This window comes from Thalassophryne amazonica, chromosome 6 (assembly GCF_902500255.1).
Source record: "Thalassophryne amazonica chromosome 6, fThaAma1.1, whole genome shotgun sequence".
In the NCBI taxonomy this organism is placed as follows: Eukaryota; Metazoa; Chordata; class Actinopteri; order Batrachoidiformes; family Batrachoididae; genus Thalassophryne; species Thalassophryne amazonica.
Genome location: NC_047108.1, coordinates 72,198,974 through 72,213,269, shown reverse-complemented (window position 1 = coordinate 72,213,269; position 14,296 = coordinate 72,198,974). Strand labels below are relative to the sequence as shown.

General features: G+C 41.4%; 1 protein-coding gene across 1 annotated transcript in view; it reads left to right on the top strand.

The window, feature by feature from the left end:
- Positions 1-2,336, top strand: part of LOC117512412 (chemokine-like protein TAFA-2) — a 340,328-nt gene extending 337,992 nt beyond the window's left edge. Inside the window, exon 5 of the mRNA XM_034172464.1 lies at positions 1,427-2,336. Within this exon, the coding sequence (XP_034028355.1) occupies positions 1,427-1,438 (12 nt within the window). The 3' untranslated portion in view covers positions 1,439-2,336. The remainder of the gene's footprint in view (positions 1-1,426) is intronic.
- Positions 2,337-14,296: the final 11,960 nt, after the last annotated feature.

Below are 14,296 nucleotides of genomic sequence, written 5' to 3'. Positions count from 1 at the left end.
TGTATGATCTGGAAAGAAAGATAGCAATCTAAAGTTAGTTAGTACTGGATCATCTGGATGATGTACTCCACACTTTGTTAAGCCACTCTGCTTGGCAAATACGTTCATGCAAAACAAGCCCAGCACCAGCAACCCAGCTCAGCATGCTGCTTGTCAAGTGTAAGCAGACTAAGTGAGGCGGAAAATGGGAGCGTGTGTGTAACAATAACGTAGGAGTGAAGGAGACATCTGCCTTGTGGCCATATGCGAAGAAACACTAAAAGTTTGTAGTGCTCATGTGTTCAAAAAGGCCCATGCTTGGTGAACTGAGATCTAAGTATGTAAATCTGCTTTGTAAATAGGCACGGAAATGGCCACCTGCGGGCATATTTGAACAGGCAAGGGCACGAACACCTAAAGGGACTTTGACTTAGCATTTAAAAGCATAGCACTCAGAGATGCAACTCTGTGTGTGTGTGTGTGTGTGTGTGTGTGTGTGTGTGTGTGTGTGTGTGTGTGTGTGTGTGTGTGTGTGTGTGTGTGTGTGTGTGTATATATATATATATATATATATAGAGAGAGAGAGAGAGAGAGAGAGAGAGAGAGAGAGAGAGAGAGAGAGAGAGAGAGAGAGAGAGAGAGAGAGAGAGAGAGAGAGAGAGAGAGAGAGAGTGCACTGGCTTAACAACAAACGTCTGCAGACTCTTTGATCAGGTGCGGGAGTAGATGCCTAAAGGAATGGGAGCGAACCCAGGAAGGGTGGCCTGAAGCCATAGACAGCAGATACAGTAAAAGACTCTGAGCTGCCAGTTCGGAGTCGAGGCTGTTCTGTGCTCTCTCAAGTGGGCTCGGCTGTACATCACATTTGTTAGCTGGCACCTGAGTTGGACCAATGACTGACTCCCTCCTGAGCAAATGCAAGAAGGACAGGATGTGTTGGGCAAAAAAACATAGAGAAACACAATCAAAGAACAAGGCATGCAAAGCAGGAGGACATTGCTGGATGTCTGAACACTGGCAGCCATTGGATAGAAAATATGCCTTGGAATCGAAATAAATCAAAAATGAGGAAAGAAAATGGGAAATTAGACAGACGAGAATAGATTAGGGCAGACTTCTTGACAAAAACATAAAATGATGTGGTACTGGGCCACCAGCCAAGAATGGGGCTTTGTGGGCTAACAGCCATTATTCTTGCCATGCGTCTTGTTTAATCTTTTGCCAAAAGAGACAGAGAACATACACGCCATGCTGTTGGTGTTCCCCCAACAAGATCCACATATTTTCAAATAGCGTGCTGCACTGGGTCGCAGTGCATTATTTAGGATCTTCTGTACGAGAGGCACTCATTTCATTTTTATGAGCTTCACTGACTCGGCAGCAGCCTGTTTAAGATGCTTTCTAAAATGTTTTTGGATGAGGTTTGACCTGGTTCTTTTTGTTTCAGGTGACCCGATAGTGCTACCTGTCTTGACAAGACAAGATGGAACAAAAAGATGGTGGAGTTACTTTGGGAGCATGGTGGACCTATCAGTAATGGAGAAATGCAGCCAGAGGGACTTTTTTAGTGGATCCTGTATCTGTTTCATTGTTCTGAGGACATCCATGAAGCAGCCGCTGAAGAGACAGGACTCTCACGCTGCTTGCATGATGTGCCTGAGTGGTTTTTGCTTCTTTGCAACACAGGACTGCATTACCCACAATCCTCTGCTGGTACTACAAAGTGAACTATAATCTAAACACTGGATAACATGATAAAAGCATTGTTCTCGACAACAAGAACAACAACCTTGTATTCTTCATCTCTCTTCTTTGGCTTAGTTTTGTTCCATATGTGTATACTGGGAATGAATGAGATCTGGATTTTTGACACTTGTCCTTGATTACAGAGTTCACTGCAAAATGGGAGTGGGTCTATAAATGGCAGCCTGAATAACAAATTTAAATTTAACATACGTGAGACAATGCTGTTAAAATGTGTCTGAGATTTGAAAATCAACCTCTTCCTGATTCTTCAGATTTCATGACCATGAGAACTTTTTCCTTGAGTAATTTGAGCCCTACTGAATGCCATTTTTTTAAATGGAGAGACAGTTAATCAGTGTTATATTTCCTCTACTTTTTCCATTGTTTTGACAAAGGACAAAATTCTTTCAGGGGTTAGGATAGACTAATAACAAGTAGATGTTATCATATATTAAAATATGTAAAAGTGTACAAAAAAAAAAACTTATTGGACTCAACTGGGCAACAAATAAATCAATGCTCTAATGGTTTAATATGTGTTTTTAAACGCCTGTTAACTGCTATTGAGTACGTGTGTCAGTATTAAATGAAATAAAATCTTTCAGAGGTAGTGTAATCTTTGCATTGATTGGTCTTTGCAAACTTGCCAGAATAACAACTTGCAGAATAACAAGTAATGTTCAATTTCTTTATTTACAGGGCATGCATACAGTTGAGCTGTTGACTGTTCAAATGTGTGGAAATATTTTACAGTATGTGTAAAGTTTCTCCAGGATTCTTAAAGTGACAAGAAATGCTCACTGCAGACAATGATAACCAATAGATATTCTGCCTTGGTCTGAATCTTTTTTTGCTTCTGCCAGGTTATGGTTTTGCCTGTTTTTTTCAGGTTGTATGTGGGATTTCCTTCTAAACAACTTATAATCACAGTGAAAAGTTGGACCTAAGACAGAAGGGGTTTGCAGGCCCAAATGCCTCCAAATCAAGTTTCAAGGGCCATTAAGAAGAAGAAGGACATCCCAGATGGACCCCAAATCCATTAAAATGATGCCCGAGTACACCCACCAGGCTACCAAGACCAGACATCAGCAGTGCAGGGCAATTAATGCACCCTAATATATCTGTCCACCTCCCGCTACTAGACCTATGCTCAAGAAGTCACACAAGATACACAAAGGAGTACTATAACTGATCTACAAGGGGTAACCCCATCCCTACCCCATCTGGACCAACATACTACAGGGGTAGTAGGAAAAATGGTAAATGGACTGGACTGTTTATATAGCGCTTTTCCATCTGCATCAGACTCTCAAAGCACTTTACAATAATGCCTCACCAGTGGTGGGCACAGTTCCACTAATCTGCTAACCGCTAATTATCAAAGCTAATGTTTTCATTATCAGATAAGCTTTTCAGATAACTTTGAAAACCATCATTGGACTCCTTGTTTGGATCTGTGGTCAACTTTGATGCTACCAGAAGTGACCGTGGTGTTAAAACTCAAAATCAGTTTGTTAGTAGTTGCAAGTGTACTGGAGACAATGTGAGGCATAATTGTAAAGCGCTTTGAGCGTCTGATGCAGATCAAAAAGCGCTATATAAATGCAGCCCATTTAGCATTTATTTAGACAGTACTGGAAGTTATCAGTTAGCTGTAGCTCCTGATAAATTTTTGGGTGGTTTATCGGTTTAGCTTTTTAAAAGATAACCTTTCAGTTAGCTGATTAGCTGTTATCAAAGCTAACTTTTTGGTTATCTGTGCCCACCAGTGCGCCTCACATTCACCCCGATGTCAGGGTGCTGCCATACAAGGCGCTCACTACACACTGGGAGTAACTAGGGGATTAAGGACCTTTCCCAAGGACACTTAGTGATTTGCAGTTAGGCTGGGATTTGAACCAAGGATACTCTGGTCTCAAACCCAACACTTAACCGCATCACCTCTCCCGAAAGAAAAACCAAGACTCTTTTTTTGGAAAAAAAAAAAAAAAATCTTTATTTTAATGACTATACCATGATTTAAAAAAAAAAAACCTTTCAAACATGCAATATACATCTAAAAGCAGGGAAAGTACCAACCCATGCATAGCAGCACAGTCTTCAGGGACTAAGTTGTACTTTTCAGGAGTACACCTTGAAGAGCACCTTCAATGCCATTTTTTTCTTACAAAGTTACAGGGGCAATCCAACCACCAAACAACATGTCCATTTTCCAGGAAGCACCTGGTTCTCATCTGCACTCTGACCTTGCAATGGAGATGGAGACCCAGTAGGTCCTTGAAAGATACTGTGACACTGTCCTGACTCCATTCAACAATTCCAAACATAACGCTGTGTTTGGCGACAAAGTTTTCTTTTTTTCAATCATTTTATTTCTTGTTTACATTTTCAGAATGTGTTTTTGCTTGACTTTGTCTATTTGTAGGTTTATTTTTTACCAATCTCTGTTTTTTATGCGCAATGATCTTTTCCCTCTTTCTCCTCAAGTGACAAAGCTATTTTAGCGACAAATATGATCGAGTGGGGTTATTTGTGATCCCATTGACTTTATATTGGAATACTTCTATATAAATGAATGTTTTGGGGTTCTTCATATTTATTTCACTCCGCAATATATTTGTCCATCTTTTTCATCCTATCTCTGGGTATCAAGAATCAGTCTTAATGCTTGTGTAGCTGTAAATCTTGCTATTCTAGGTCTATTGGCCATGCTTCCTTGCAAAACAGCAAAATATAATGATTACAGTTGGCAAATTACAATGCCATGTGAAGCTATAATGTCAAAATTCTCATAGAGCTTCCTGGGGTCATAAGTGACCCCATGGTAGGAAACATTTTTCCGATTAAAATTAGAAAACATATAAGTCTGGGATGGGCAGCATGGTGGATTAGTGGTTAGCACTGTTGCCTCACAGCTAGAAGGTCATGGTTTTGATTCCTACCTGTGACCTTTCTGTGTGGATTTTGCATGTTTTCCCCGTGTTTGCGTGGGTTCTCTGTGGGTGCTCCGGCTTCCTCCCACATTCAAAGACATGCAGCTTAGGTGGAATGAATACTTTAAATTATCTGTAGGCATGTGTGTTTGTTTATATGAGGCCCTGCAAAAGACTGGCATCCTGTCCAGGGTGTACCCTGCCTCACGCCCTATGACTGCTGGGATAGGCTCCAGCCCCTTCATTGGAGTAAATGGTTGAAAATGAGTGACTGAGTGATACGTCTGGTATCATAAATGACCCCATCCCGTCACTTGAGGGTTAACAGCCAGTGATTTTATTGGCAGTGGTGGGCACAGTTCTGCTAATCCGCTAACAGCTAATTAGTGAAGCTAACTTTTTGGTTAGCAGATTAGTTTTTCAGCTAATTTTGAAAACCATCAGTGGATTAATTAGCTTCTGCTAAATTTAGTTCCACTAACTTTCAGTCTGCTAACATTTCTTTCTTGTCATAGTAAGACCGAACGGTTAAAAACATTTGCAAACCCTAAAACCAACCATTAATTCCTGTCTGTTGCGTGTTTTGTAACAGCCAGGCTGTCGTAAGGAACTCTGCCCTCCCCCAGCAGAAAAGAAAAAAATACTCTTCATTTACTTTCAACATATGACAGCTCAGACAGTGGTGCTTTTTGTAGCCATTTTGTTTTGCATGACATGTAAGTTTGACACTCATGCAATGTTCCATAGCACAGAGGTTGCAGAAGAATTTGTAGGATCTGCATTTATTCCTCAGAGTCCAGCCTATTTTATCACTATTAAGGATGCAGCATCTTTTCCGGATGCCCCCTGAACATCTCGCTGGAGAGGTATTCCGGGCATGTCCCATCGGGAGGAGGCCCCGGGGAAGACCCAGGACACTCTGGAGGGACTACGTCTCTCGGCTGGCTTGGGAACGCCTCGGGGTTCCCCAAGAGGAGCTGGGGGAGGTGTGTGTGGATCAGGAGGTCTGGGCAGCTTTGCTTGAGCTGCTGCCCCCGCAACTTGACTCCGGATAAAGTGGAAGAAAATGGATGGATGGATGCAGCAAAGAACAGAAGTTTCAACTTCAAGAGAATTACAACTCTTTTGAGTTCATGTGAGTTCTTCACTTTGGTCAGGTTCCCTGTAAATACACCAAGCAGCAGTGTGCAAGGAACTCATGGCAACAATTCACAATTCATCGCCATTCTCAATTTCTACAACAGGTCAATAGTAAGTGAGCACACTAACCTGTCAACTATATTCCAGTGCATATTTCAGCTCTAATCAAATCATTTTACATACATTTGCTGCCTTTATTTATTCATTTATTTATTTTACTTCTGCTGTTTATGCAGTTCAAGTGTGACAAACAGATGGCAGATTATATAGTGGCAAATCTGGAACACCCAAGCTTGAATAGGTTGCATTTTTATTGTGGCGTTGACAAGAATCTTCATGGGTACATTCAGTTCTTGACTTAGGAACTGAAGTGGGTCATGTCCAAATTTAAGTGAGTCTAAGTTGGTCTTCCTATTCTGTTGACTCTAGTCTGTGTATCAACATGTCCAACACTGATGCTTCAGAAGGCTGTATCATTGAGACCAGCCAAAATGACCACGTACAAGAACCACTTCTGTGGAATCATATACCACACCTTTCTGAAGCAAATCTGTAGTGATGCCAAGATGACTGATGTCAGGTGAGAGTGAGGTGAAGTAGCTGTCATGGTTTTGCATCTTGTGTGTGTTTTTGTCATCTGTAAGGGAGCAGTATTTGAGCAGTTTTAAGGAGCAAGTGGCAAAAGAAGCAAACAGCAAAATACCACATTGTTTTTGGTTCTTTTATTTAATTTGTTTGTTTTTAGGGCAGCTTTGTCCTGTAGATAGCAAGAGGAAGGTCCATTTTAGATATAAGTGATGCATGAAACAAACTTAAAACCCCATTAAACCTGAGTGGAGCAAATAAATCAGTTTCACTCAGGTCTAAATGGATGATTAGAAAATGAGCTTTATGTGTTGAGTGGTACCCAGAAAAAGAGTCATATACAGGCGGGCCCTTCTTACTCCACAGTACCTTTTTTTATTTTGTTTTTCTGTTGCTTTGTGTTGCTTCCAATACTAGTCTCTCTTTCTCACGCACATGCGCTCTCTCTCTCTCTCTCTCTCCAGATGCTCAGTTTACTGGATTTTGGGCTTCACAGGCTTATCTACAGACCTTCGGAATTGGATATGCTGCACCAGTGGAGAGCTCAACCACATTTCACTCACTCTTATGTTAATTTACAACACTTTCCACAAGTTCTAAGAAGTGGAGTGCAGTGGAAATTTGGATATGTTTCCCTTTGTTTTGATTTTGTGTTTACATAAAAAGTAAGTATTCATTTAAAACTTCTTAATCTATATAGTTTTCAAGTTCAATCCTCTAAGTATTAATTTTAATTTAACCTTTATAGTCCCATTGACATTTCTTTTTCAAGGGAGACCTGGGCAGTTATAAAGTTTCCAATTCACCTAACCTGCATGCTTTTTAAATGTAGGAGGAAACCCATGCAAACCCCACATAGAAAGGCCACAGGTGGGAATCAATCCCATGACCTTCTTGCTGTGAGACAACAGTAACCACTAATCCACTGTTTGCCAGGTGTTGAACATTGCTGCATCCACTACACTTCAAACCCACCTTCGAAATTAGAGCTGAAAGTCTATAGTGTAAGCACATCTTGATTGTTTCATTTCAAAGCAAATGTGGTGATGTACTGTATAGAGCCCAAAAATAAATCAAACAGATAAACTAATAATAATAATAAATCATAAAAATAACAATAACAACTTACATCAATGTCCAAATAATTACCAGAGGTGGGACAAAGTCACTGTCAAGTCATTCTCAAGTCCCAAGTCAAGTTTCAAGTCACCTTGCAAACAATTTGTGGTCATTATGACTTGAGACATGACTTGAAACTTGCTGATTCATGACTTGAGAGTGACTTGATGGTGACTTGTCTCACCTGTGGTAATTACTCTAATGGGCACTTGAAGAAGTGCACCTAATAAACTGGCCAGTGAGTATAGAGCTTGTGGTTGTAATCAAGAAACAATAAAATATCAATTAAATTTAATATAGTAAAATCATTTACAACCAAAAATTTTATAACAGAACATGCTAAAAGAAATATATTTAAATAACTTAAAGGACATGTTGCACCAAAATCATAACAACTTAGATTTAGGCTGTTAGTGACCATCCGATGATACACTGGGATTACTTTGTGCAATTCCCTGACCGGTCTCAAAGTATATGGCATTTGCAACAAACAACTATAGAGACTGCCAAAAAGAAATTTTCTGAGTGTTTCCAACAGCGTTACATAGCATTTAGGAAAAAGTCCCAGCATGCGCATGAATGGAATGTAGCTGCTCACCTTAAGAACTGAGCCACTGATTAATTGCCAAGTTTACATAAGTGTGATGTTGTGTTATGATGACTCCTTTTTAAGTGATAACTGTTAATTTTGATGCAGTCACTGTAAAAGCAGCAGCCACTCTCCACTGTGATAGGACTTTGTGTATGCTCCTAAGTGTTGTCATCGATATAACTGTGAAAAATCTAAGAATTACATTTGTGTGATCAGACAGCCTGAAAAAGAGCTGACAGTTTTGCATGTACATGTAACAGAGTGCTGCTCTGTTACAGAGAGCAGACGCCGCAGTCCGCACACAGCAAAATCCAAAATCCGACAGACTCTCTCAAAGTAAAATAAAAATAAAGCCTATCAGCTCCACTGAGGAGAACAAAATATATATATATAAAAAAAAAAAACTGAACAGGACACTCACCCACTTCTAGAATGATTTCCAAGATTAAATATGTAGTCTACTTCATCTAAGACAGGGGTGGGCAATTTGTTCCAGAAAGGGCCAAGAGGGTGCAGGTTTTCTTTGCGGCCACTGGCTCCACCAGGTGATTTCACTGATTAACTGATTCCATCTGCTCAAAGTGATATTAACCAGTGAAATCACCTGGTGGAGCCAGTGGCTGCAAAGAAAACCTGCACCCTCTTGGCCTTTTCTGGAACAAGTTGCCAACCCCTGATCTAAGAAGTCCTCATGCACAGATTATGCGCAATTGCCAGCCGGAAAACAATGTCTATGTCTGCTCCATCTAAGAAGTCCTCATCCATGCACGGATCACGTGCGATCACCAGCTGGACAACAATGTCCATGTCCGCTCCATCTAAGAAGTCCCTATCCATATATGGATCCCGTGTGATCGCCAAACTGGAAAACGATGTCCCACAGCAGCACCGGTGTTGGCACGTTACATACAAAGTCCATTATCTCCTGAAAATAACGTTTTCCTTGTTTTTCCAATGTACGAAATCCATCTGCATGTTCAGGCAGCCTGTAAAAACAGCATCGTGGAGACATTCCATGTCGATGATCATGGCAGCAGTAAAATAGCATACTGCGACACAAACAGCAGCGTCAGTACACGTTAGGATCCAAAGTCCAGACAGACTCTGAAAAAATTAAGAGTTTTGGGGTGAAGTGTGTCATCTCGTCTCTGTACATCCTCTGTAAATCCCAGCCATCACTTTCGAATGAAAGCTCAGAAGCTTCATTATTGGATGTAGCGGCATTTGTTTCACTCTGTCGTTCGGCCATCAGGATGTTTCTGCTTTTTCTAAAATGTGGGTCACATGCTGAGGAATGCTGAGTAAGACATTTTTCAGAAATGTATCTGCTAACTTGCAGAGCAAGATGGATAATTAGCAAAAAATACATCAGCGACCACTAATTATGACCACATGTGCACGGATAGACTTACAATAATGAATGCTTTGATGTGTTGCTAACTGGGACGTTACACAATGTGTGAAAAGTCCTTTACTAAGTTAATTTGATCGCAGTCAGTGTATGGTAATTCTTTCTGCACATTGCCGTAATCAGCACACACTTTATGTGTGTATTCACCCACAACCCATGTGTAAATTTAATCACCAGTGGTTTGAATATACACAAAATGATCGATCCTTTAATGTCAAGTGCTGCCATGGATTTTGTTCAGCTTGTTTGGGAAGTACAAGATAGGGAGGGGCACATATGGGCTTCATTTCTCATGCTGGTCTTGCCCATGCTCTGCTTCTTTATCTATTTATGGGTTGACCAGGAATAAGACTGTGTCAAACAAGGCTTCGTTTGAGCTTCAAACCCGGTCTACAGAAAATGTATGGGTAATGTCATGCAGGGTTTTTTCAGGGTCTATGATAAGGCACGCTCAAACAGAGAAGCTTGCATATGTTGTGTTTGTGCTTGCAGACATCTCTCTCAATAACACACACAAACACCCGCGCACAGTGTTGTGTTAAAGCTGTTTCCTCTAAAACGCTTTTCTGATTTGGCTAATCTCCCAGCGCATCCTCTCTGGGGCCAGGGCCTTCTACTGAGCGTCGACTGTGTTTGTGTGTCTGTTTCACGGTCCAGGCTCTGTCTGAGCTTCGTTAGTGCATGTCATTAAAAGATTACAGAGAATAAATCCATGTACAGATTCTGTCTCACACATACAAAGTGAGAAAGCGGGACTGAGTTTAGAACAGAGTGAAAGTGTGCAGTAAATCAGTTTTCAATCAGTTTTTGTTAATTGTCCATTATAAGGTGTTTTTCCAGCTCTTTAGAAGTCCATCGATGTAAAAATTGACGAGATTCATTAAGCTAATCCACTCGCATGTCCATGGAACATTTAACAGTTAATACTGCATGCTGAAGTGTGGCATCAGCTGTAGCATCAACAGCCTCCTTGTATCTCTTTAACAGTTTTAATCTTGAGCAGAACTGAGCATTCATCTCATCATCACTGACGCTGCTCAGAACAGCCAGATGATGCAGAGATTAGTCAATATGCTGGCTGGTTACCCGCAGTGAAGGGGCCACTGCTAAGAACAGATGCCACAGCAGATGTCACGGCGGGTTAAACGTGAAGCTAAAGATGTCTTTGGTGCTTATACACCAATGGGCAGGAATTCAAGGAAAAGGATACATAATGCAATAATGTCGATAGCATAAATTACGTCTGTGCACACCTTGCAGTGCACTGATAATGTAATACCTTCCCCCTAATTTCTCAAGACCATCTCTGACCCACTTCTGGATCCCCTGCTGTTTGCCTACAGAGCCAACAGGTCTGTAGACAACGCTGTCAACATGGACATCCACTTCATCCTCCAGCATCTCCCCAGGACTCCCATTTTGGACTCCCCAGGAACCTATGCCAGGACTCTGTTTGTGGATTTCACCTCTGCTTTCAATGTCATCATCCAGGGCCTGCTGCAGGACAAGTTCTCTCAGCTTGATGTGCTTGACTCCACCTGTAGGTGGATCGCTGACTTCCTGTTTAGAAGCAGCATTTGGTCCATCAGCATTCTATCTCCTCTACTTTTCTCCCTGTACACCAACAACTGCACTTCCAGTCACCAGTCTGTGAAGCTCCTAAAGATCGCGGACTATGTGACCCTCATTAGACTCATCTCTGATGGGGACGAGTCTGCCTACAGATGGGCAATCGATCACCTGGTGCTGTGGTGAAGATTTAACAATCTGGTGCTTAAAGCCCTCAAGACAATGGAGATGGTTGTTGACTTCAGAAAGAACTCAGTCCTGTCTGCCCCCATCGCAATGTGTGACTCCCCAGTCACCAATGTGGAGTTCTTCTGCTACCTGGGGATCTCCATCACCCAGGACCTCAAGTGAGAGCACAACAGAGGATGTACTTTCTGCAGCAGCTGAGGAAGTTCCACTTGCCAAAACCAATGACAGTGAACTTGTTATGGTTAGAGGTCCAGACGAGACCAGACCGGTCAGGTGATGAACTCAAATGCTGGGAGCATTGATGAGAACGGGAGTGAACAAAAGGAGATTTATTTACAATAATGGTGTAACAGAAGTAATAATGCTGACACTGGTATGGGAGCCTGGAGAGTGAAGACAGGGCCCGCTCCGGGCGGTGAAAGACGGGAGCTGCAGTGCACGTTGGAACCACATTTGGAGACTGGGTGGAATCCAGGGCAGGGCAGGACAGGACAGGCCAGGAACAGGAGCCAGGTAGCCACAAAACAGAGTCGAGGATGGAGGAACGTTCTGAGGAGACGAGGAGACAATGGTGAGTGAATGCACTCGTGACACTAGAGGTCTTTAACAACAGAATGTTCAGAGTTAGCAGTTCAGGAATGTTCACAGTTCAGAAATGTTCAGAGGTCAGTAATGCAATTAAGCAGCAGCGTGTCTAATGACGTGGTTCAGTTTAGCTGGAACTTGGCTTCAGGAATGACTTGGAAATTCTTAATAGTTCTGCACACAGTTCATACAGTTCTTGGAATTCAATTCAATTCAATTTTATTTATATAGCACCAAATCACAACAAACAGTTGCCCCAAGGCGCTTTATATTGTAAGGCAAGGCCATACAATAATTACGTAAAAACCCCAAAGGTCAAAACGACCCCCTGTGAGCAAGCACTTGGCGACAGTGGGAAGGAAAAACTCCCTTTTAACAGGAAGAAACCTCCAGCAGAACCAGGCTCAGGGAGGGGCAGTCTTCTGCTGGGACTGGTTGGGGCTGAGGGAGAGAACCAGGAAAAAGACATGCTGTGGAGGGGAGCAGAGATCAATCACTAATGATTAAATGCAGAGTGGTGCATACAGAGCAAAAAGAGAAAAACACTCAACATTATGGGGACCCCCCAGCAGTCTAAGTCTATAGCAGCATAACTAAGGGATGGTTCAGGGTCACCTGATCCAGCCCTAACTATAAGCTTTAGCAAAAAGGAAAGTTTTAAGCCTAATCTTAAAAGTAGAGAGGGTGTCTGTCTTGCTGATCCAAATTGGGAGCTGGTTCCACAGGAGAGGAGCCTGAAAGCTGAAGGCTCTGCCTCCCATTCTACTCTTACAAACCCTAGGAACTACAAGTAAGCCTGCAGTCTGAGAGCGAAGCGCTCTATTGGGGTGATATGGTACTATGAGGTCCCTAAGATAAGAAGGGACCTGATTATTCAAAACCCTATAAGTAAGAAGAAGAATTTTAAATTCTATTCTAGAATTAACAGGAAGCCAATGAAGAGAGGCCAATATGGGTGAGATATGCTCTCTCCTTCTAGTCCCCGTTAGTACTCTAGCTGCAGCATTTTGAATTAACTGAAGGCTTTTCAGGGAACTTTTAGGACAACCTGATAATAATGAATTACAATAGTCCAGCCTAGAGGAAATAAATGTATGAATTAGTTTTTCAGCATCACTCTGAGACAAGACCTTTCTAATTTTAGAGATATTGCATAAATGCAAAAAAGCAGTCTTACATATTTGTTTAATATGCGCTTTGAATGACATATCCTGATCAAAAATGACTCCACGATTTCTCACAGTATTACTAGAGGTCAGGGTAATGCCATCCAGAGTAAGGATCTGGTTAGACACCATGTTTCTAAGATTTGTGGGGCCAAGTACAATAACTTCAGTTTTATCTGAGTTTAAAAGCAGGAAATTAGAGGTCATCCATGTCCTTATGTCTGTAAGACAATCCTGCAGTTTAGCTAATGGGTGTGTGTCCTCTGGCTTCATGGATAGATAAAGCTGGGTATCATCTGCGTAACAATGAAAATTTAAGCAATGCTTTCTAATAACACTGCCTAAGGGAAGCATGTATAAAGTGAATAAAATTGGTCCTAGCACAGAACCTTGTGGAACTCCATAATTAACCTTAGTCTGTGAAGAAGACTCCCCATTTACATGAACAAATTGTAATCTATTAGATAAATATGATTCAAACCACCGCAGCGCAGTGCCTTTAATACCTATGGCATGCTCTAATCTCTGTAATAAACTTTTATGGTCAACAGTATCAAAAGCAGCACTGAGGTCTAACAGAACAAGCACAGAGATGAGTCCACTGTCTGAGGCCATAAGAAGATCATTTGTAACCTTCACTAATGCTGTTTCTGTACTATGATGAATTCTAAAACCTGACTGAAACTCTTCAAATAGACCATTCCTCTGCAGATGATCAGTTAGCTGTTTTACAACTACCCTTTCAAGAATTTTTGAGAGAAAAGGAAGGTTGGAGATTGGCCTATAATTAGCTAAGATAGCTGGGTCAAGTGATGGCTTTTTAAGTAATGGTTTAATTACTGCCACCTTAAAATCCTGTGGTACATAGCCAACTAATAAAGATAGATTGATCATATTTAAGATCAAAGCATTAAATAATGGTAGGGCTTCCTTGAGCAGCCTGGTAGGAATGGGGTCCAATAGACATGTTGATGGTTTGGATGAAGTAACTAATGAAAATAACTCAGACAGAACAATCTGAGAGAAAGAGTCTAACCAAATACCGGCATCACTGAAAGCAGCCAAAGATAACGATACGTCTTTGGGATGGTTGTGAGTAATTTTTTCTCTAATAGTTAAAATTTTATTAGCAAAGAAAGTCATGAAGTCATTACTAGTTAAAGTTAAAGGAATACTCGGCTCAATAGAGCTCTGACTCTTTGTCAGCCTGGCTACAGTGCTGAAAAGAAACCTGGGGTTGTTCTTATTTTCTTCAATTAGTGATGAGTAGTAAGATGTCCTA